Source organism: Rhinopithecus roxellana, chromosome 19 (assembly GCF_007565055.1).
Source record: "Rhinopithecus roxellana isolate Shanxi Qingling chromosome 19, ASM756505v1, whole genome shotgun sequence".
Classification (NCBI taxonomy): Eukaryota; Metazoa; Chordata; class Mammalia; order Primates; family Cercopithecidae; genus Rhinopithecus; species Rhinopithecus roxellana.
In genome coordinates this window covers 73,607,483-73,629,518 of record NC_044567.1, presented here as the reverse complement: position 1 = coordinate 73,629,518, position 22,036 = coordinate 73,607,483, and the positions used below count along the sequence as shown (strand labels likewise).

At 42.1% G+C, this 22,036-nt stretch overlaps 1 protein-coding gene across 3 annotated transcripts in view; it reads left to right on the top strand.

Moving 5' to 3' along the window:
• LOC115894774 (leucine-rich repeat-containing protein 37A3-like) overlaps positions 1–3,817 on the top strand; it is a 33,631-nt gene extending 29,814 nt beyond the window's left edge. For 2 of the 3 annotated variants that reach the window (XM_030923014.1, XM_030923013.1), the window contains exons 10-11: positions 337–441; positions 3,588–3,731. In XM_030923014.1, the coding sequence (XP_030778874.1) occupies positions 337–441; positions 3,588–3,650 (168 nt within the window). In that variant the 3' untranslated portion in view covers positions 3,651–3,731. Of the gene's footprint in view, positions 1–336 lie in introns of all 3 variants that reach the window. The other variant, XM_030923012.1, reaches the window with a different exon arrangement.
• Positions 3,818–22,036: the final 18,219 nt, after the last annotated feature.

The following is a 22,036-nucleotide window of genomic DNA, read 5'->3' as shown; positions in this document are numbered from 1 at the left end:
GGAGTTTGAGACCAGCTTGGCCAACATAGTGAAACCCTGTCTCCACAAAAATAAAAAAAAATTAGCTGGGGTGATGACACATGCCTGTAGTCCCAGCTACTCGAGAGGCTGAGGTGGGAGGATCACCTGAACCCAGGGAAGTGGAGTCTGTAGTGAACCGTGATCACACCACTGCACTCCAGCCTGGGTGACAGAGTGAGACTCTGTCTCAAAAAAAAAAAAAGACAACCTGTAAGCTACTCACCTGAAATACTGGGGTTTTGAGAAGTTAGCTTCCATTCTCTTTCTTTTTTTTTTTAATTGTTCTTTCCTTTTTTTTTTTTTTTTTTTTTTTAGCTCATGAAAGACTTTCCAGGATATGCTTTTGACTACAAAATCATCTTGGCAGTATCTGTGACTGTAATACTAACAATTGTGGTTATAATTTTTTGTCTCATTGAGGTAAGGACAGTAATTCAGGTTTTCAGAATGCAGTCCTGTCTTTTTGTGGATTCAGAGCTCACAAACTGAAAACCAAAGCCACTTCCCCACCTGCTGCTACTTGACATTCTTTTTCAGTCCTTTAAGGCTGAGGTATACTTTGTTCTTTTACTGCAGTATATATTCCAGGATTTTAAAGGATCCTCATTTCCAGGAGGTCTCTGTGAAATGAAACCAAGTTAATCCCACTAGACTATTTTAAGAAGTTGATATAATAGCAAAATTTCTCCCACGTAAAACGATGTCAACAATTAGATGTACTCACCAAGTCACCCCTTACTCTGCCACTAATTTATTTCCTTGTTGCTGAAACGATGAGAGACGTATAATCTCCACCCTCACGAAGTTGTCATCACCCTGGAGAGGAAGGAGACAGCCAATAGAACTATTGTCTTGTAGACTTATTAGATTCACACAGTATCATCCTTTTCCAGTGTGTAAGGCATTGTCTAAATAGGTCCAGTTAAAGCACTACAGAGTAGCCATTTAAAAAAAAAATTGTTGGCCACATTTTTAAGTTCACAGGGGAGGGGGAATGTCTCATACTGCAGCCCTCCTGAGCCTCGGCCCTCTGTGAGATGTGTCACCATTTCTTGGACACCATGTGAGACATTCCCCCTCGGATCAGAGATGCTCAACCTGCATTAACATGTCTAAAGCCTACATCTGGCTACTCTGGGGCGAGTCCTGTTCACAGTGCCCATTCCTGGAGCTTGCCTCTGTTTGCCTTTTGTTCGATTACATGATGTATTACTTTTCCCAAGAGGCCACTGCTAGCATATTGGAAGAGTGATTTAATAAGCTGGCAACCTTGACGCCATGCTCCCAATCCAACCTTATTTGCCTCATTTACCATTTCCATTATTGTGGCAGCCCTCCATTCCAGCCAGATCAGCCCCTCACCATACCCCAGTCACACCATCCGCATTTCTGCTCTTGTCTGTGCATTTGTCCATCTAAAATGCCCTTATTTCACTCTGCCTGTGGGAGTCCCATGAATCTCTCCAAAGCCAACTCAAGTTCATCTTTCTGCTTGAAACCTTCCCTGAATAGGCCAGGCGCGGTGGCTCACGCTTGTAATCCCAGCACTTTCAGAGGCTGAGGCGGCGGATCATGAATTCAGGAGATCGAGACCATCCTGGCTAACACAGTGAAACCCTGTCTCTACTAAAAACACAAAAAATTAGCTGTGTGTGGTGGCAGGCGCATGTAGTCCCAGCTACTCGTGAGGCTGAGGCAGGAGAATGGCGTGAACCTGGGAGGCAGAGCATGCAGTGAGCCAAGATCGGGCCACTGCACTCGAGCTTTGGTGACAAAGCGAGACTCTGCCTCAATAACAAAAACAAAACAAAACAAAAAAAACACCTTCCCTGAATATTCCAGCCCTCCTGAGCCTAGTCCCTTTGTGAGATTTGTCCCCATTTCTTGGACACCATATGAGAGACTTCAGAGGCTGAAGTGGGAGGATTGTTTGAGCCTGGGAGGTTGAGGATGAAGTGAGCTGTGGTCATACCACCGCACTCTAGCCTGGACAACAGAGCGAGACCCTGTCTTAAAAATAGCTACCACCAAAAACTATCTTGGGATTTGAATAGGATTACCTTAAATTTGTAGATTAATTTGAGAATTGACATCTGTACAACATTCTGGGAACGTGGTATTTCATGTCATTTATTCATTTCTTGTTAATGTCTTTCAGAAGAGTTTTAGGGTTTCCATCATACAGATCTTACACGTCTTTTGTTACATAACAGATCTTTGTATTTTTCTTCCTAAATACTTCATACATTTGTATTGCCATTGTAAATGGGACTTACTTCCATTTTCTAATTAGTTATTGGTGGTACATCTGACAAGTATTTGACTTTTGTGTGCTGCTCTCTTGATTTTGTTTCTAGTCACCGTACTGAATTCTCACATTGCTTCCAGTAAAATCTTAGTTGATTCTCTTAGGCTTCTTTGGCTAACATTTATTATTTTATATGCAAATAATGATAGTTTTGCCTCTGCCTTTTAAACACTTACACTCTTTCCTTCCTTTCCTTTCTCTTTTTTTCTTTGTCAGGGCCTTGTTGTCACCCAGACTGGAGAGCAATGGAGTGATCTAGCTCACTGTAACCTCAAACTCCTGGGCTTAGGGGATCCTCCTGCCTCAGCTTCCAGAGTGACTGGGACTACAGGCAGGCAGTGAAATGTTAAAACTTTTTCTGTAGACACAAGGTCTCGCTATGTTGCCCAGGCTGGTTTTCCTGCCACTTTAGAGCAGGTTTCCTTTTTTTTCATACTTTTAAGAGTTTTTTATTAGGAATTGTCCATTGAATGTTAGCTAAAACAGTCAATAAAATGCATTAAGTGTCAGCTGCATGCAAGACCCTAAGTTAGATACAGTTAGCCCTCTTCATCAGCAGATCCACATCTTCAGATTCAACTGGATGAGGTGAATATTTGAAAAAAGAAATAATAAAAATACAAATAGAAAGTACAGTATAACAACTGTTGCCATTGTACAATATCTATACATTTTATTAGTGATGACCTAAAGTACATGGGACCAGGCATGGTGACTGACACTTGTAGTCCCAACACTTTGGGAGGCCAACCTGGGCAGCATAGTGAGACCTTGTCTTCAATAAAAATAAAAAAAATAGCCAGGTGTGGTCGTATGCACCTGTAGTCCCAGCTACCCAAGAGACTGAGGTGGGAGGATCATTGGAGCCCAGGAGGTTGAGGCTGCAGTTAGCTGTGATTGTGACACTGCACTCCAGCCTAAGTGACAGAGGACGATCCTGTCTCCAAGTAAATAAATAAAGTATTTGGGGGGATGTGTGTTGGTTATATGCAAATACTGCACCATTATAAGGGATTGAGCATCCACCAATTCTGGCATGGTCGGGGGGCGGTATCCTAGAACCAGTCCCCCGCAGGATAGCAAGGATGACTGAACTGTGGAAGAATCAAAGCTCTGTTGAACAGCATACAATTCCTGTCTTCAAACAACTTATCTCCTCAGGTAGATGAGACTTAAAATGAATAAAAGGAATGAATACAGATTTGGAGATAGTGGTTGTTGTGATGGATAATCTCAATTGTGTTTTCTTCCAAAACAGATTAAATCCCGCAGAAGGGCGTCAAAGGAAGCTAAAGAAGCCTCATCAGTGTTAGAACGCTGAGCCCAAGTTAAGGCATCCAGATGGCCTGGAGCCGTGTTTTTTAAATGTTATTATTAAATATTGTTTTTTTTGCTGGTTAAATCAATGATAACATTCTTTACTTTGTGGTTGTGTTCTTCAAAATGAGGATTTTTAACAATAATAAAAATAAAGCTTGTTAGATCATTTTTAATTTTAATAAATTGCTTCCTGAATATTTGACTAAAGAGAAAACTAGGCCAATCTAAGCAGAGTCCAAATGAAGTAGAAAGTCCATAGAGAACGAGGAAAAAAGGAAACTGTTGAACCACGGACACAGTAAAAGGAAAAGACTGGCCGGGCGCAATGACTCACACCTGTAATCCCAGCACTTTGGGAGGCTGAGCTGGGTGGATCGCTTGAGCCCAGGAGTTCGGGCAACCTGACAAAACCCCCATCTCTACAAAAAATACACAAAAATTAGCCAGGCGTGGTGGTGTGCACCTGTAGTCCTATCTACTTGGTAGGCTGAGTTGGGAGTATCACTTGAACCTGGGAGGTTGCAGTGAGCTGAGGTTGAGCCGTTACACCCCAACCTGGGGGGTGACAGTGTGAAAGAGTGAGACCCTGTCTTTAAAAAAAAAAAAGAAAGCAAAGAAAAAAATGTATATTTGTGACAAGGTCTGTTTCTGTCTCCCAAGCTGGAGTACAATGGCAGAATCATAGCTCACTGCAGCCTCAAACTCCTGGGCTCAAGGCATCCTCCTGCCTTAAAAGCCTCCGGAAGGGTTGGGATTACGGGAAGAAGCCACTGCGAGGCTAGATTTTTTTTTTTTTTTTTTTTTTTTTTTTGAAACAAGGTTTGACTCTCACCCAGGCTGGAGTGCAGTGGTGCCATCTCGGCTCACTGCAACCTCTGCCTCCCAAGCTCAAGCGATCCTCCTGCCTCAGCTTCTCAAGTAGCTGGAACTACAGGCACGTGCCACCAAGCCTGGTGAATTTTTGTATTTTTTGTTAAGAAGGGGTCTCAATATGTTGCCCAGGCTGGTCTTGAATTCCTGTGTTACAGTGATCCACCCACCTCGGCCTCCCAAAGTGCTGGGATTACAGGTGTGAGTCACCACGACTGGCCAAAAAAAAGTTGAAGTGTTAAAAAGAAAATTCACTAAGCCATTTTGCATATTTTTCTGGAAAGATAAAGGTATGTATATATATATACACACACACACACACACACACACACACACACACACATAGAGAGAGAGAGATACAGATAGATCTGGACTATATACCTTATAGTATCAGTTGGGTATAACTTTGTTGCAGAAAGGACAAAGGGAACTGATTAGGGTTAAGGCGCATATATGTATGTGTATATATATGTGTGTGTATATATATGTATATATATGTGTGTGTGTTTTCCCAATTCCTCACAACACTCCTTTTAATTAATTTTTATTGAGATGTAATTTATATACCATAAATTCACCCATTTAAATAAGTGCAGAATTTAGTGGGTTTTAGTATAGCATTCACAAGGCTGTACAGCCATCACCACTATTTAATTCCAGAACATTTTCATCACCCCAGAAAGAAGCCCCAGAATCACTGACCCTACTCCCCATTTCCTCTCCCATTTCCTGGCAAGTATTTACTTCCTATGAATTTGCCCATTTGGGACATTTCATATAAATGAAATCATAAAATACATGATTTCACTAAATAAGACTTTTGTGTGTGACTTCAAACAGTTAAGTAGGCATAACGTAACATTTAAATTCTAATCACTGCCCCCTCCCCCTACCTTTTCTTTGAGACAGGGTCTCACTCTGTCTTCCCAGCTGGAGTGCAGTGGTCTGATCACGGCCCACTGCAGCCTTAACCTCCCCAGGCTCAGGTGATCCTCCTACCTCAGTCTCATAAGTAACTGGGACCACAGGCACACACCACCACACTACTGGCTAATTTGTGCATTGTTTGCAGAGACAGGATTTCGCTATGTTGCCCAGGCTGATCTTGAACTCATGGACTCAAGTGATCCTCCTACCTCAGCCTCCCAAAGTACTGGGATTGCAGGCATCAGCTACCACACCTGGTTATCTTTAACCATTTTTAAGTGTACAATTCAGTAGTGTTAAGTACATTCACATTGTTCTACAACAAATCTCCAGAACTTTTTCATCTTCCCAAATTGAAACTCTGTACCTATTAAACACTAACTCCCCATTCTCTCCTTCTCCCAGCCCACAGTAACCACCCTTCTACTTTCTGTTTCTGTGAATCTGACCACTCTAAGTACCTCATGTGAGTGGAATCACACAGTATTTCTCCTTTGGTAACTGGCTTATTTCGCTTAGCATAATGCCATCAAGGGTTCTCCATGTCAGAATTTCTTTCCTTTCAAGGCTGAAGAATACATCCATTATATGGATCAATCACATTTGTGTCATCCATTCATCAGTTAATGCACATGGAGGTTGTTTCCACCTTTTGGTCATTGAGAATAATGCTGCTGCATACATATGTGTATACGTTTCTGCATGATTATATGTTTGCAATTCCTTTGACTATATATGTATGAATAGAATTACTAGGTCATATAGTAGCTCTAAGTTGAACTTTTTGACTAACCGCCAAAGTATTTTCCACAGTGCTACATGGTTTTACTTTCTCTGGTTTCCCCAAATCCTCTCCAACACTTTTTATTTTTATTTTTTTTAAACAATTACACCCATGCTAGTGAATGTGAAGTGGCATCTTATTGTGGTTTGGATTTTATTTTAATTTTTAAAATCAAAAGAATATACTTGGCCTTAGGTGATGGCTCACGCCTGTAATCCCAGCATTTTGCGGGGCCAAGGTGGGTGGATCACCTGAGTTTAGGAGTTCAAGACCAGCCTGGCCAACATGGTGAAACCCCGTCTCTACTAAAAATACAAAAATTAGCTGGGTGTGGTGGCAGGTGCCTGTAATCCCAGCTACTCAGAAGGCTGAAGCAGGAGAATCACTTGACCCAGGAGGTGGAGGTTGCCATGAGTTGGAATTGCGCCACTGCACTCCAGCCTGAGAGATGTTGTCCAAAAAAAAAAAAAATATATATATATATACACACACACACACACACACACACACACACACACACACAAAGTGTGTATATATATATACACACACTTTTCTAGTATAATAAAATTATTTTACAAAAGAAGTCCATTACTAACACACGCATGCAAAGCACAAGACACATCTAAGGACTGGGCGTGGTGGCTCACGCCTGTAATCCCAGCAGTTTGGGAGGCCAAGGTGGGCAGATCACTTGAGGTCAGGAGTTCCAGACCAGTGTGGCCAACATAGCAAAACCCCATGTCTACTAAAAATACAAAAATTAGCAAGGCGTGCTGGTGGGCACCTGTAATCCAAGCTGCTCAAGAGGCTGAGGCAGGAGAATCGCTTGAGCCCAGGAAGTGGAGGTTGCAGTGAGCCAAGATCCTGCCATTGCACTCCAACCTAGGCAACAGCAAGGTTCCGTCTCAAAAAAAAAAAAAAAGTACTAAAATTAAGTTGCCAAGAATTTACATGTAGTCCTTTCTACATATAAGACATAAATACCTGACACTTGATTCATTCCCTTCATTCTTCAGCCAGCCTCCCAGGACAAGTCTGGCAAAGATTCTGACCATCGGGCAAAAGTAATTACCTTTTTCAGTTTATGTTAGGACAGCCTACGTGGGTTTACATTTGGCTTAATATAATACTACCCTACTTCTTCAGTAAGTATTTAAGCATTTATTTAAAAATACAATTTTGCCGGGCGCGGTGGCTCAAGCCTGTAATCCCAGCATTTTGGGAGGCCGAGACGGGTGGATCACGAGGTCAGGAGATCGAGACCATCCTGGCTAACACGGTGAAACCCCGTCTCTACTAAAAATACAAAAACCTAGCCGGGCGCGGTGGCAGGCGCCTGGAGTCCCAGCTACTTGGGGGGCTGAGGCAGGAGAATGGCGTAAACCCGGGAGGCGGAGCTTGCAGTGAGCTGAAATCTGGCCACCGCACTCCAGCCTGGGCGACAGAGCGAAACTCCGTCTCAAAAAAACATAAAAAATAAAAAAATAATTCATTTTAACTACTTGTATTACCCTAGTCTCTCTGAGAAAAACATGACATGCCTTACTTCAAAGAAAAAGGGGTCCTTTTTCCTCACAAATATTTCCTCATAAACTTTAGTTTTTAAATGCTTTTAAAACCGGATTCTAATTTAATCTAGATTTGCAAAATTATAAAGAAAATGTCTTGCCAGTTGTTGCTTCGGTTATGCTAATTTCACAATTTAGTACATTGCAACTATGTATTTAATACAAAGCAGCCTTTGCGCGGGGCAGGGGGTGTTTAACAAAATGTATCTCAACACCAGCCTAGAGAAACTTTTCTGTGTGAAAACAGAAGAGGGGTTACCATGGAGAAATTCGTTATGGATTTCGGGAGGGCCTTTTCCTCAGAAATAGAGTGAAAAGTAAAAGTGGCTGTGTAAGAAATCTGATACTGACGCTGTGTGACAGAAGTCGGTCCAAAAGTTCATCTTCGGCGATTATGTCCAGATGATCAACTACACATCTTCTGCAATAGGTGACACGAAACTGCATTTCCCAAGCAAGGCAAAGCGATCAAATGAGTCCAGACGCCCGTTCCTGCGGTCTTGTACTTTTATTTTTGATTTAACCAAAACAATTTTGAATTGGATAAATTACCAAATTTGGTTGGGTCTTGTTTGGCTTTTTGCTTTGCTTTTTAATCAGCCATTTACCAGCAGCTGTTGCACGGGCCCATTAGCACTGGAAGAATAAAAACAAACACACAGGACCAGAAAAGGTTCCCCTACTAACCCAAATGATCCGTTTCCTTAACACAATTTAAAAACCACAGCTAGGGAAAAAAGGCATGTTTTTGTGTGTGTTTGTGTGCCACAATCTGTCCAAATCCTTAATTCCCTTTTAAGGAATAGATATACAATAAAAATCTGAAAGAAACCTCTTAGAAATGCAAAGAGGTTTGCAAAACAAGAGGCTTCTTTCATTCCAGAAAATCACCGCAAAACAAGGGGAGAAAAATGAATGCAATGGATATGTGTTTGCCAAAGTTTCTATCCTGCCCAGTGGAGACACTGTACTGCACACAATTTTTAAAGAGGAAAAGAAGGGGTTGGTTGGTGGGGGAGAGAGATCGAGTGAGTGTGGCCTGCAAACTGCAACAATGCAATCTCCATTTTGAACAATGCACCTCTTTCCTCTTGTAAATCTAGTATTTTTGCCACTTGATGTGTCCTTGCATTTCCCCTATTTCGGTGGTCAGCGGGGTTGGGGGCGATCAGAGCAGGAAGCACAGCACAGGAGTGAGCAAGGGGAAGGGGGGAGGGCAGAGGAGGTAGGGAAGGAATCTGCAGCAATTGGTGGGTACTGGAGTGCTACTGTAGGCGGATCCCCTGAGGTCAGGAGTTCAAGACTGGCCTGGCCAACATGATGAAACCCCATCTCTACTAAAAATACAAAAATTAGCTGCGCGTGGAGGTGCGCACCTGTAATCCCAGCTACTCACGAGGCTGAGGCTGGAGAATCGCTTAAACCAGGGAGGTGGAGGTTGCAGTGAGACGAGATCACGCCACTGCACTCCAGCCTGGGCAACAAGAGCAAAACTCCGTCTCAAAACAAACAAAAAATCAAGATGGCTACTTTCTTTTTTTCTTTTTCTTTTTGTTTTTTGAGATGGAGTCTCCCTCTTTTGCCAGGCTGGAGTGCAGTGGCACCATCTCGGCTGACTGCAACTTCTGCCTCCCAGGTTCAAGTGATTCTCCTACCTCAGCCTCCTGCGTAGCTGGGACTACAGGCACATGCCACCACATCCAGCTAATTTTTGTATTTTAAGTAGAGACTGGGTTTCACCATGTTGGCCAGGATGGTCTTGATCTCTTGACCTCATGATCCTCCTGCCTCAGCCTCCCAAAGTGTTGGGATTACAGGCGTGAGCCACTGCGCCTGGCCAAGGCCACTACTTTCTATCAACTCTTTATCATAACTCATTTAATGAAAAAGAGGCAAATGACTATAGAAATGTAATAATGTTAATATGTTTACAGAGATACTGGCAGATGTTGAAGGGCTCTAAAAAACAGAAAATGAAGAGATGCTAGGGTTTTTTCCCCATGATTACAATTACAGTACAGTAATGTACGGCAAGTTTAGAATAAGCCTTATTACTGCTGGTACTCTCAATATTGATTAGTTAATTCGTCCTAAATTTCCTTTTTTTTTTTTTTTTTTCTGAGACAGAGGCTTGCTCTGTCACCCAGGCTGGAGTGCAGTGGTGCAATCTCGGCTCACTGCAATCTCTGCCTGCCGGGTTCAAACAATTCTCCCTCCCGAGTAGCTGGGACTGCAGGCGTGCGCCACAATCCCTGGCTAACTTTTTGTATTTTGTTTAGTAGAGATGGAATTTCACCAGGCAGGCTGGTCTCAAACTCCTGACCTTGTGATCCACCCGCCTTGGGCTCCCAAAGTGCTGGGATTACAGATATGAGCCACTGCACCCGGCCCTAAATATCCTTTTCAAAAATACCATAATCTACCTCACATCTATAAAAGAGCTAACAGACATATCTGGAAGCTAAAGTGATCTATAAACAATTATAGTGATTTTTAACAGTTTAAACAAAATGAGTAAATACCATAACCTGGGTATAAAATTTTGTATAAAAAATAATTGGAGTTAAAATTTAACCATTTATACACTTAAATGGATGCAATTTATTACATGTAAGTTATATCTCATTGACGTTAATTAAAAATACTTTGAATATTAAAAATAAAATCAGAAAAGAGTCAGAACTAGTATCAAAGAGACCAATGATAAAAATCATGACTTTAGAAACAAGACAGGTTTGTGTGTTTTGGCTCTGCCACTTACTATGTGGCCTTAGGCAAATTACTTAATTTCTCTAACTCTTAGTTTTTGAGGGTAACAGTAGTAGCAATAGAAATAATAGTAGCTAATTATTTATGAAGCACTTATTTTATGAAACGCACTGTGCTAAAGTGCTTTACCTGAGTTATTTCATTTATCCTCTCAACAGTTTCTGGAGTATGTACTATCATCGCTCTTATTGTTTTGTAAATAAATATAAACCAAAGCCCATGGACGTTAAATAAATTAAGGTCATAAAGCCAGTACACAGAAGAGTAAGGACTAGAATTCAGGTGGTCTGATTTCAGAAGCATGGCTACATACTGCCTTCCAAGATGCTATGAGAATTAAATGATATGTACATGAAGTGTTTATAACAGTCTCTGACATATACATGCTCAATTAAATGTTACTATGTTATTTTAATTACTATTACACAAATTATCCATCACATCTCTGTTAAATACAGCAATGTTTCTATTTAGCACTTGCATGGCCTGTTTTGAGTAATTTAATCAAGCAACTTTTTTTAACTAGATAATATTTACAAGAGAGTTATATTTGTCAAGAAATTTCATTTGTCTCCTAGTCAAAACTCTTAATAACCAAATTTAACACATCTAATTTGTGGCTTATTTTATAAATTTGTTGTGACAAGATCCTCCATGAATTTTACCATTAGAAGGAAAATCTACATTCAATATACAATAAACACCATTTAATATACAATAAACACCAACTTATTTCTACTCTTTTTAGTATATTATCTATATATTTCTCGAACGATTTCAGTGATGTTAGCTTACACGTCTGGTAAATCATTATCAAAGAAACGACTGCAGTCCACAACTTGTCCTCCTGTGCCTTTTCGGTCTCTGGACTGAAGACTTACTATTAAATGACAGAAATATTACTAAGATTCGTACAACTTAAAAGAACTATTATAATCAAAAATTTCTATCTTTAGCAGACATCTGGCTTAGCTTATTTTAATACTTTAGAATGACCTCTTTGATTTCTACTAAAATTTATAATTTCTTTTCCCATAGATTTTCCCTTTAGGAGTAATATTACAGTTATAAAGTTTATCATGTTCATGGAAGAAGCCTAATTCCTTTTTTACCATAGTAATGGTGCATAGCAGAGCCACTGCTGTACTTAAGAAGAGGCATATTAAGGGTATATTCATGTACAAAGGGGTTTGAAACGTCCACATTAATTTGAGTTTAATACTTAATAATCTGACCATCTAAAAAAATACACTGGACCAGGTGTGGTGGCTCATGCCTGTAATCCCAAATTGATAACTTCTAAAATTGACAGCTCTTGTATGTGTATTTTCAAATGCTTCTTACTGCTACTACGTCATTACTTTCTAATTATTACCAAGCTTTCTACAGTTTAGAAAGATGTGTATTCTCACAGTCTATTCCCATCATCCAGAACGTTTATGTCATTGTAGTTACAACTTCTCACCCCTCTATATTGTGCCGTTTTAAATATGTAAAACAGTTAGTGAGAGCTGATGCTTCATTTCCAGTTAATTTAAAAATGTTAAGAAATGATTGATATCCAGAACGGCAAAAAGAAAGCTGTCAGGATGTATATGCCTTTTAAAATGCCTTAGTACCCTTTTCTGGTTTTGGTGGATTTGTGGACGAAATGCTTTTATTGAGGTGACTGCAGTGTTTAAGGTGGCAGTTAAAGGGCAATTACAAAGGGATAAGAATGGTATAATATATAAAACAGCTGTGACAAAATTAAAAGTTAAAGACAGATTAAACATTGAGTGTTTGACAGCTCTATTAACTACTTAACTGTAGCTCAGTTTATCACCAATCTGGGCATTTAGAAGATTAGACCAGGTTCAAGACATTAGAAGTGGTTTTCATAACGGATTTATAAGGTGACTTAGCATAACCAGGTGACAGTCTTTTGGGTGGGTCTTTCCATTGGAACATAAATGGGAATTCTTTTTTCAACAGGTTTTTATTGTGTGTTTGCTTCTGTAGAATTATTTTTTATATAATGTAAAACATACTGTTAGCCATTGTAATGGGATTTTAGCCCAGATGTGTATGCTAAATAAACTCACATAAGATCTAAAGAAATTAATAAACAAAAAAGTAGAGTAAATTTAGCATTGAATGTTAAATATATTTAGAGATTGTCTCTTTTAATGTAGGATGATACCACAGCGTAGGTGTACACTGACCTTGTAAAGGAGCTCTGTGTTGCACTGATCTTTCAAAACGAATCTTTCAAAATGTTCACAGAACTGGAAGATTTCAGAATTTTGAGACCCTTCTTTGAATGAAGGGTTCTTAGATGTAATCATAATAAATAATTATTTAATCTGTAATAATACTTGTGCTAATCTATCTATTATCAAGTTTGACTGTACCTCTTTCTGTCTTTTGGAAGAGTCAGCAGAACTAGAATTAAACAGTACTGGAGCAGCAAAGAAGGACTTCAGGGATATCATTAACCTAACTTTTTCATTATTCAGATGGGGATCATCTAAACCTTGTTTATTAAGTGTTTCGTTCAAGGCTACAGTGCTAAACTCGTTACTAGAGCTGGCTCTAGAATTCACATCTCTTGCTTCTTCATTTTTTGTGGTGGTTTTATACTACACTGGATAATGGTGTCCTGTTCAAACTCATGGAATCCAAGGATTGCTCTTACTGGAATGCCAGGATGGCCCTCTTGCTAGAATACAGGTTTTTGTTTTTTGTTTTTGTGTGTGTTTTTTTTTTTTTTTTTTTTTTTTTTTTTTTTTTTTTTTTTTGAGACAGAGTCTCGCTCTCTCACCAGGATGGAGTACAGTGGCGCAATGGCGGCTCACTGCAACCTCTGCCTCCCAGGTTCAAGCGATTCTCATACCTCAGCCTCCCCAGTAGCTGGGACTACAAGCATGCGCCACCACACCCGGCTAATTTTTTGTATTTTAGTAGAGATGGGGTTTCACCATGTTGGTCAGGATGGTCTCCATCTCCTGACTTCGTTATCCCTCCGCCTTGGCCTCCCAAAGTGCTGGGATTAAAGGCATGAGCCACTGGGCCTGGCCCAGTGTATTTTTTTAGATGGTCAGATTATCAAGTATTAAACTCAAATTAATGTGGACTTTTCAAACCCCTTGGTACGTGAATATACCCTTAACATGCCTCTTCTTAAGTACAGCAATGGCTCTGCTATGCACCATTACTATGGTAAAAAAGGAATTAGGCTTCTTCCATGAATATGATAAAGTGTAGAAAACCTTAGAATTCTAATATTACTCTTAAAGGGAAAAATCTATGGGAAAATAAATTATAAATTTTAGTAGAAACCAAAGAGGTCATTCTAAAGTATTAAAATAAGCTAAGCCAGATGTCTTCTAAAGATAGAAATTTTAGGCCGGGCGCGGTGGCTCAAGCCTGTAATCCCAGCACTTTGGGAGGCCGAGACGGGCGGATCACGACGTCAGGAGATCGAGACCATCCTGGCTAACATGGTGAAACCCCGTCTCTACAAAAAAAATACAAAAAACTAGCCGGGAGAGGTGGTGGGCGCCTGTAGTCCCAGCTACTCGGGAGGCTGAGGCAGGAGAATGGCGTAAACCCGGGAGGCGGAGCTTGCAGTGAGCTGAGATCCGGCCACTGCACTCCAGACTGGGTGGCAGAGCGAGACTCCGTCTCAAAAAAAAAAAAAAAAGATAGAAATTTTGATTATGTACATACTCCATCAACTGTTGAGAGGATAAATGAAATAACTCAGGTAAAGCACTTTAGCACAGTGTCTTTCATAAAGTAAGTTCTTCATAAATAATTCGCTACTATTATTTCTCTTGCTACTGCTATTGTTATCCTCAAAAACTAAGAGTTAGAGAAGTTAAGTACTTTGCCTAGGGTCACACAGTAAGTGGCAGAGCCAAAACACACAAACCTGTCTTGATTGTAAAGTCATGATTTTTATCACTGGTCTCTTTGATACTAGTTCTGACTCTCTTCTGATTTTATTTTTAACATTCAAAGTATTTTTAATTAATGTCAATGAGATATAACTTACATGTAATAACTGGCATCCAGTTAAGTGTATAAATGGTTAAATTTTAGCTCCAGTTACTTTTATACAAAATTTTATACCCAGGTTATGGTATTTACTCATTTTGCTTAAACTGTTAAAAATCACTATAATTCACTGTTTATAGATCACTTTAGCTTCCAGATATGTCTGTTAGCTCTTTTATAGATGTGAGGTAGATTATGATATTTTTGAAAAGGAAATTTAGGGCCGGCTGTGGTGGCTGATGCCTGTAATCCCAGCACTTTGGGAGCCTGAGTCAGGCAGATCACGAGGTCAGGAGTTCGAGACCAGCCTGCATTGTGAAACCCCATCTCTACTAAACAAAATACAAAATATTAGCTGGGCATCGTGGCGCACGCCTGTAGTCCCTGCTACTCAGGAGGCTGAGGTGGGAGAATTGTTTGAACCTGGCAGGTGGAGGTTGCAGTGAGCCCAGATTGCGCCACTGTACTCCAGCCTGGGCGACAGAGCGAGACTCTGTCTCAGAAAAACAAAACAAAACAAAACAAAAAAAAAAAAAGAAAGAAAATTTAGGGTTGAAATAACTAGTTAATATTGAGAGAGTACCAGCAGTAATAAGGCTTATTGTTCTAAACTTGCCCTACATTACTGTACTGTAATTGTAATCACAGGGGGGAAAAATCTCTAGCATCTCTTTATTTTCTGTTTTTTAGAGCCCTTCAACCTCTGCCAATATCTTAAGTATTCCCATTATTACATTTCTACAGTCATTTGCCTCTTTTTCATTAAATGAATTATGATAAAGAGTTGATAGAAAGTAGCAACCTTGTCTGGGCATGACGGCTCACCCCTGTAATCCCAGCACCTTGGGAGACTGAGGCGGGAGGATCACGAGATCAAGAGATCTAGGCCATCCTGGCCAACATGGTGAAACCCAGTCTCTATTTAAAATACAAAAATTAGCTGGTCGTGGTGGTGCCCCCCTGTAGTCCCAGCTACTCGGGAGGCTGAGGTAGGAGAATCACTTGAACCTGGGAGGTGGAGGATGCAGTGAGCCGAGATCACGCCATGCATTCCAACCTGGAGAAAAAGGGAGACTCTGTCTCAAAAAAAAAAAAAAGAAAGAAAGAAAGAAAAGAAAGTGGCCACCTTGATTTTTTGTTTGTTTGTTTGTTTGTTTTGAGACAGAGTTTCACTCTTGTTGACCAGGCTGGAGTGCAATGATTCTATCTTGGCTCACTGCAACCTCCACCTCCCCAGTTTAAGCGGTTCTCCAGCCTCAGCCTCCCAAGTAGCTGGGATTACAGGCACGCACCACCACAGCTGGCTAATTTTTGTATTTTTAGTAGAGACGGGGTTTCACCATGTTGGCCAGGCTGGTCTCAAACTCCTGACTTCAGGTGATCACCTACCTTGGCCTCCCAAAATGCTGGGAATACAGGTGCGAGACACCATGCCAGCCAACAGTCTTGATTTTTGAAATATTAGTTTGGGTAGTAATGCTTTGAAAAGCTTTTGGGCCGGGCGCGGTGGCTCAAGCCTGTAATCCCAGCACTTTGGGAGGCCGAGACGGGCGGATCACGAGGTCAGGAGATCTAGACCATCTCTGGCTAACACGGTGAAACCTCGTCTCTACTAAAAATACAAAAAAAAGCTAGCCGGGCGAGGTGGCGGCGCCTGTAGTCCCAGCTACTCAGGAGGCTGAGGCAGGAGAATGGCGTAAACCCAGGAGGCGGAGCTTGCAGTGAGCTGAGATCGGGCCACTGCACTCCAGCCTGGGCGACAGAGCGAGACTCCATCTCAAAAAAAAAAAAAAAAGAAAAAGAAAAGAAAAGCTTTTATATGTTTTTCTAGTAAAATTTAATTTTTAAAAATAATATGTGTAATTTTTATTTTTAGACTACCTGGGTTTCAAGCCTTACTATTCTATTCACCAGTTGTATGACCTTAATTAATTTCATGGCTAAATATATTTTTAGTATAGCCATTTTCCATAATCTGGAGAAATTAGTATGAATTTAATTGAGTATTGTTGACATTATTGAAAATTCTCAGAGTGTGGCTGATGGAAATTATTTGTAACACCTCAACATAAATACCTTAGAAGCTTCGGAATCCCATAACATCTATTATGCAGTTCTAAAAATAAGTTGAAAAAATTCTGTATTCTGTGAATTGTTACTTCAGGTTGGCATTCCTGATTTGTAACAGCAGATGTCTTACTGGCTTGCTTGTTGCACTGAAAACATTCTGTGTCCAAGTTTCCTGTTAATACCTTATCACTTGATATTTTTATTTAAGCTGGGAAGAAAGGAGAATCGCCTCTGGAAGAATCCAGTATCTAAACCATATAACAAGAATTACACAACGGGAGCACCCAACATGGTAAGAATATACAAATATTTTCCCATGGTCTATGCTAGCCACTCTCCTGAAGTCCTTTTCTATTTATCTGTCAGTTTTACCACACTTTTTTTCTTGGTTTATGCTGCTGTAGATCAGTAGATCTTATAACAGGTGCCATTACTATTTTTTAAAAGTAATCTTCAACGGTTTGACGGGTCATGCTGTCACTGTAGCTCCAGGGCCTGCAGTGGTAACCAATTAATGTTTATTGAATGAGGCCAGCCATGGTGGTTCATGCCTGTAAATCTCTGCACTTTGGGAGGTCGAGACGTGTGGATCACTTGAGTTCAGGAGTTTGAGACCAGCCTGGGCAACCTGATGAAACCCAATCTCTACCAAAAAAATTACAAAAAATTAGCCATGTATGTGGCGTGTGCTTCTGGTCCCAGCTACTTGGGATGCTGAGGTGGGAGGATTGTTTGGGCTTGGGAGGTTGAGGTTGCAGTGAACCGAGATCATGCCAGTGCACTCTAGCGTGGATGACAGAATGAGAATCCCAGCACTTGGGAGTTGTATAATAATAATCATCATAATCATCATCATCATCAAATTGGCTGGGCATGGTGGCTCACCCCTGTAATCCCAGCACTTTGGGAGGCTGAGGTGGGCAGGTCACTTGAAGTCAGGAGTTCGAGACCAGCCTGGCCAACATGGCAAAACCCCGTCTCTACTAAAAATACAAGAATTCGCCAGGTATGCTGGTGGGAGCCTGTAATCCCAGCTACTCAGGAGGCTGAGGCATGAGAATTGCTTGAATTCAGGAGATGGAGGTGGCAGTGAGCCGAGATTGCGCCACTGCACTCCAGCCTGGATGACAGAGCAAGACTCAGTCTCAAAAGTATAAAATAAAATGAAAATAAAATAAATAATTGAATGAATTAAATGGATAAGCAGAGGAATCTCTGAACTAAATCTTGAAGAATGTCAAGTATAGTCACCTCGTGGAGCTTACTGTATAACGACATTTGGATGCAAGATAATTTTTGGAAACTGCAAAGAGTTGCTTTTGAAGTAACCGAAAACGAATAGTCTAAGTGGCTGAATGCCCCTCTCCCGACTCTTTTAAGTGAGAAAAAAATTTGCCATCTTGTGCAGTGTTTTGTTTTCCCTATTTTCCTCCTCTTGAGCAGGACTGGCACTAGGCATAAAATACCAAATTCTTCTCATTAGCTGCACCTACTTGTATTTTTTGAGAACTAATTGCTTAATTCATTGGATCACAAAGTTTTCTCTTTTACATTATGACTCTCAGGTAAAAGCTTAGCTCACATTGCCAAGTTGCATTTCTAGTATTAAACTGCCAAGGAATTTATCTAATATTAAACTGCCAATAATTTTTTTTTTTTTTTTGAGATGGAGTCCCAGTCTATTGCCTAGACTGGAGTGCAGTGGTGCGATCTCGGCTCACTGCAATCTTTGCCTCCAGGGTTCAAGCAATTCTCATGCCTCAGCCTCCAAGTAGCTGGGACTACAGGCACCCACCACCATGCCATTTCACCATGACATGAAATGAAATTCTACATTTTATCAGTAGGATTGTTCATTTACTGATTTAATAATTTTTTTTTTTTTTTTTTTTTTTTTTAGCTTTAAGTTCAGGGGTGCATGTGCAGGTTTGTTATAGGTAAACTTGTGTCATGGGGGTTTGTTGTACAGATGATTTTGTCACCCAGATACTAAGCCTAGCCTAGTACCCATTAGTTATTTTTGCTGATCCTCTCCCTCCTCCAACCCTCCACCCTCCTATAGGACACAGTATCTGTTGTTCCTCTCTATGTGTCCGTGTGTTCTCATCATTTAGCTCCCACTTGTGAGAACATGCAGTATTTGGTTTTCTGTTCCTGCTTTAGTTTGCTAAGGATAATGGCCTCTGGCTCCTGTTTTTCATTTCTAAACTATTAAAAAATCTATTTGGGGCCTGCACAGTGGCTCATGCCTGTAATCCCAGCCTTTTGGGAGGCCAAATTGGATGGATCACTTGAATCCAGAAGTTTAAGATCAGCCTGGGCAACATGGACAAACTACATCTCTACAAAAAGTTTAAAAACTAGCCAGGTGAGGTGGTGCATGCCTGTAGTCCCAGCTACTCAAGAGGCTGAGTTGGATCATCTGAGCCTGGGAAGGTTGAAGCTGCAGTAAGCCATAATCACACCACTGTATTCCAGCCTGGGCAAAAGAGTAAGACTCTGTCTCAAAACAAACAAACAAACAGACTATATATATATATATATATTTGTTCATTCCTAATAATCTGTGTTTGATAGTTCATCTTTGTGATTGTACTTTTTTATTTTTGAAAACATTACATATCATAACTGTTCTCTTTTTGGTTTCTAACAGTCTTTGGGTACCTAATTCTGGGATTTTATTATTGACTCTGCTGCTGGCTGGCTGTTGAGTCACTCTGTCATAGTGGCTTTTCTTCTGAAAGGTTTGGTGATCTTAGATGCTGAATTTATTGTTTGAACTGAATTAGTTGGGAGTTCTGTGGACATACAGTGGGAATTTAGTATGTTTTCCTGGAATCATTTCATTCCCTCTTTGAGTTCTCAGCTTGGGGAGGAAGCTTCAGGTTTCTTATCCCAGCCTTGCTGCTGGCCTGCCCCTCTGCCTACCTGCCACTCAGGGACCAGCTTCACTCAGTCCCCCACTTCACTCAGTCTCCCCAAATCTCACCCCCCACCCGCTTTTTTTTTTTTTTTTTTTGACAGAGTCTTGCTCTGTGACCCACGCTGGAGTGCAGTGGCATGATCTCGGCTCACTGTAATCTCCGCCTCCTGCGTTCAAATGATGCTTGTGCCTCAGCCTCCCGAGTAGCTGAGATTAGAGATGTGCACCACCACGCCCGGCTAATTTTTTTGTATTTTTAATAGAGACAGGGTTTCACCATGTTGGCCAGGCTGGTCTCGAACTCCTGACCTCAGGTGATCCGCCTGCCTCCCAAAGTGCTGAGATTACAGGCCTGAGCCATCACACCTGGCCACCCTCTTCAAACAAAATATGGGCATTTCCATTGGCCTAGGTCTTCACCTTGCCTACTTTATTGACTTACGTTACTTACCTGGTCCCTGGAGACATAGACACATTTGTCACCCTTAGAGCTCAACCAAATTGTATTGAATGCATTTATTTGGCAATTAGTGCCTGTATTTTAATCTTCATTTCACATATGTGTTCCATTTTCCTAACTAGGTTGAAATAAGTCATTTGATGTACAGAATCCTGTTAAGTATTTTTCTTTCTTTCTTTTTTAAAAATTTTGAGACAGGGTCTTGCTCTGTCACTCAGGCTGGAGTGCAGTGGTGCAATCACGGCTCAGTGCAACATCCACCTCCCAGGCTCAAGGGATCCTCCCACCTCAGCCTCTTGCATAGCTGGGACCACAGGTGTGCACCACCATGCCCGGCTAATTTTTCAAATTTTTTCTAGAGACAAGGTCCTGCTATGTTGCCCAGGCTGGTCTCGAACTCCTGATCTCAATGTATCGTCTGGCCTTGGCCTCTCAACGGGCTGGGATTGCAGGTGTGAGCTACTGCGCCCGGCCAACTATTTTTCTTTAAATTACTTTTTGGTTGAGGCCGGGCAAGGTGGCTCACGCCTGTAATCCCAGCACTTTGGGAGGCCGAGATGGGGGGATCATGAGGTCAGATGGAGACCACCCTGGCTAACACGGTGAAACCCCGTCTCTACTAAAAATACAAAAAATTAGCCGGGCATGGTGGCGGGCACCTGTAGTCCCAGCTACTCGGGAGGCTGAGGCAGGAGAATGGCGTGAACCCGGGAGGCGCAGCTTGCAGTGAGCTGAGATCGCGCCACTGAACTCCAGCCTGGGTGACAGAGTGAGACTCGGTCTCAAAGGAAAAAAAAAAAAAGTTACTTTTGGTGGTCACTTATCTCAATAAATATTAATATATGTTTATAAAACCTTTTTCTTATCTGAAGAGCTGACCTCAGCCACTTAGGGTTGAGTCCCTGTGATAAGTTTTGAGGGTGCCTGAAATGTCATCATGATTCGTCCCCTGGGCTAAGCTGAAAGCTAGTGACATGTCAGGTCAATAAATTAAGGTTATTTCCCGATAATACAAACATGTAACACCGTGAAGTAGGTTTCAGACAAGATTCCCTCTTTTCCACGGCAAAGGAGAGGTAACTTCTTGCTGAGGTGGTCGAGGTCCTAGCTAAGGCGTTAGGAAGGTGGCGGGAGATTGGAACGTGCAGTAGTTGCATTCTGGAGTTTACTGAGGCTTTCCCAGTGGGGATTCCACGCAACAGGTCTTAGGACGCCCTTCCCTCAGGGCGTGGCTCCTGGCACAGATCCACAGCGGTTGTCATCTGAGTCAATTTCAGGACTCCAGCTCCAAGCTTCGGAGTTCCCTAAGTTCTGGGGCCTTGTCTCCTTGTCTCCCCCAACAAATTTCCCTCCGTAGCTGGCGCTGCCCGGTGCCTTCGGTCGCTGGGCGGCCCCTCTCCGCGATTTTTTTTTTCTTTCTCTCTCTGGCTCTTTCAGCATCAGTTTCCCGATGGGGCGAGAGGGGAATGATACCTGGGGGCTCCCCTGCCTTCCTCTCCCAGCCGCAGAAGGGGAGATCCGGGGAGGAGGTCTGGCCCGCTTTGGGCTCCAGACGGAGACTGTGGTCTCCGAAGGCCTTTGACAAGGGGCATTTCGCGAACTGCACGCCCCTCTCAGCCGCGCCACCGGCGCCCGGAGTCCAGCCGCGCCGCGCTGCGCCGAGTGCGGGCGCTCCGAGCTCCCGCCCGGGACTCCACACACCCGCGCTCCCCGCAGCAGCCGCGGCGTCGCCTCGCTGCGTCCCAGTCTCTCCCGCGGTGCAGCTCACGTGACTCCGCTCTGGGAGAAGGAAGAAACAAGATAGCGGCGGACGGCGATCCGGCGTGGGGCCCCAGCAATTCTGATTGAGCCTTCTCCCTCCAGCCCCTTCCGCCAGCCGGGCCCCTCCCGCCGGGCACCGCGGGCCTCCCCACCCGCCCCAGCGCTGCCCACCGCCCCCACTGCGCCCGCCCCTTCCTCTCCGCTTTACCTTCTC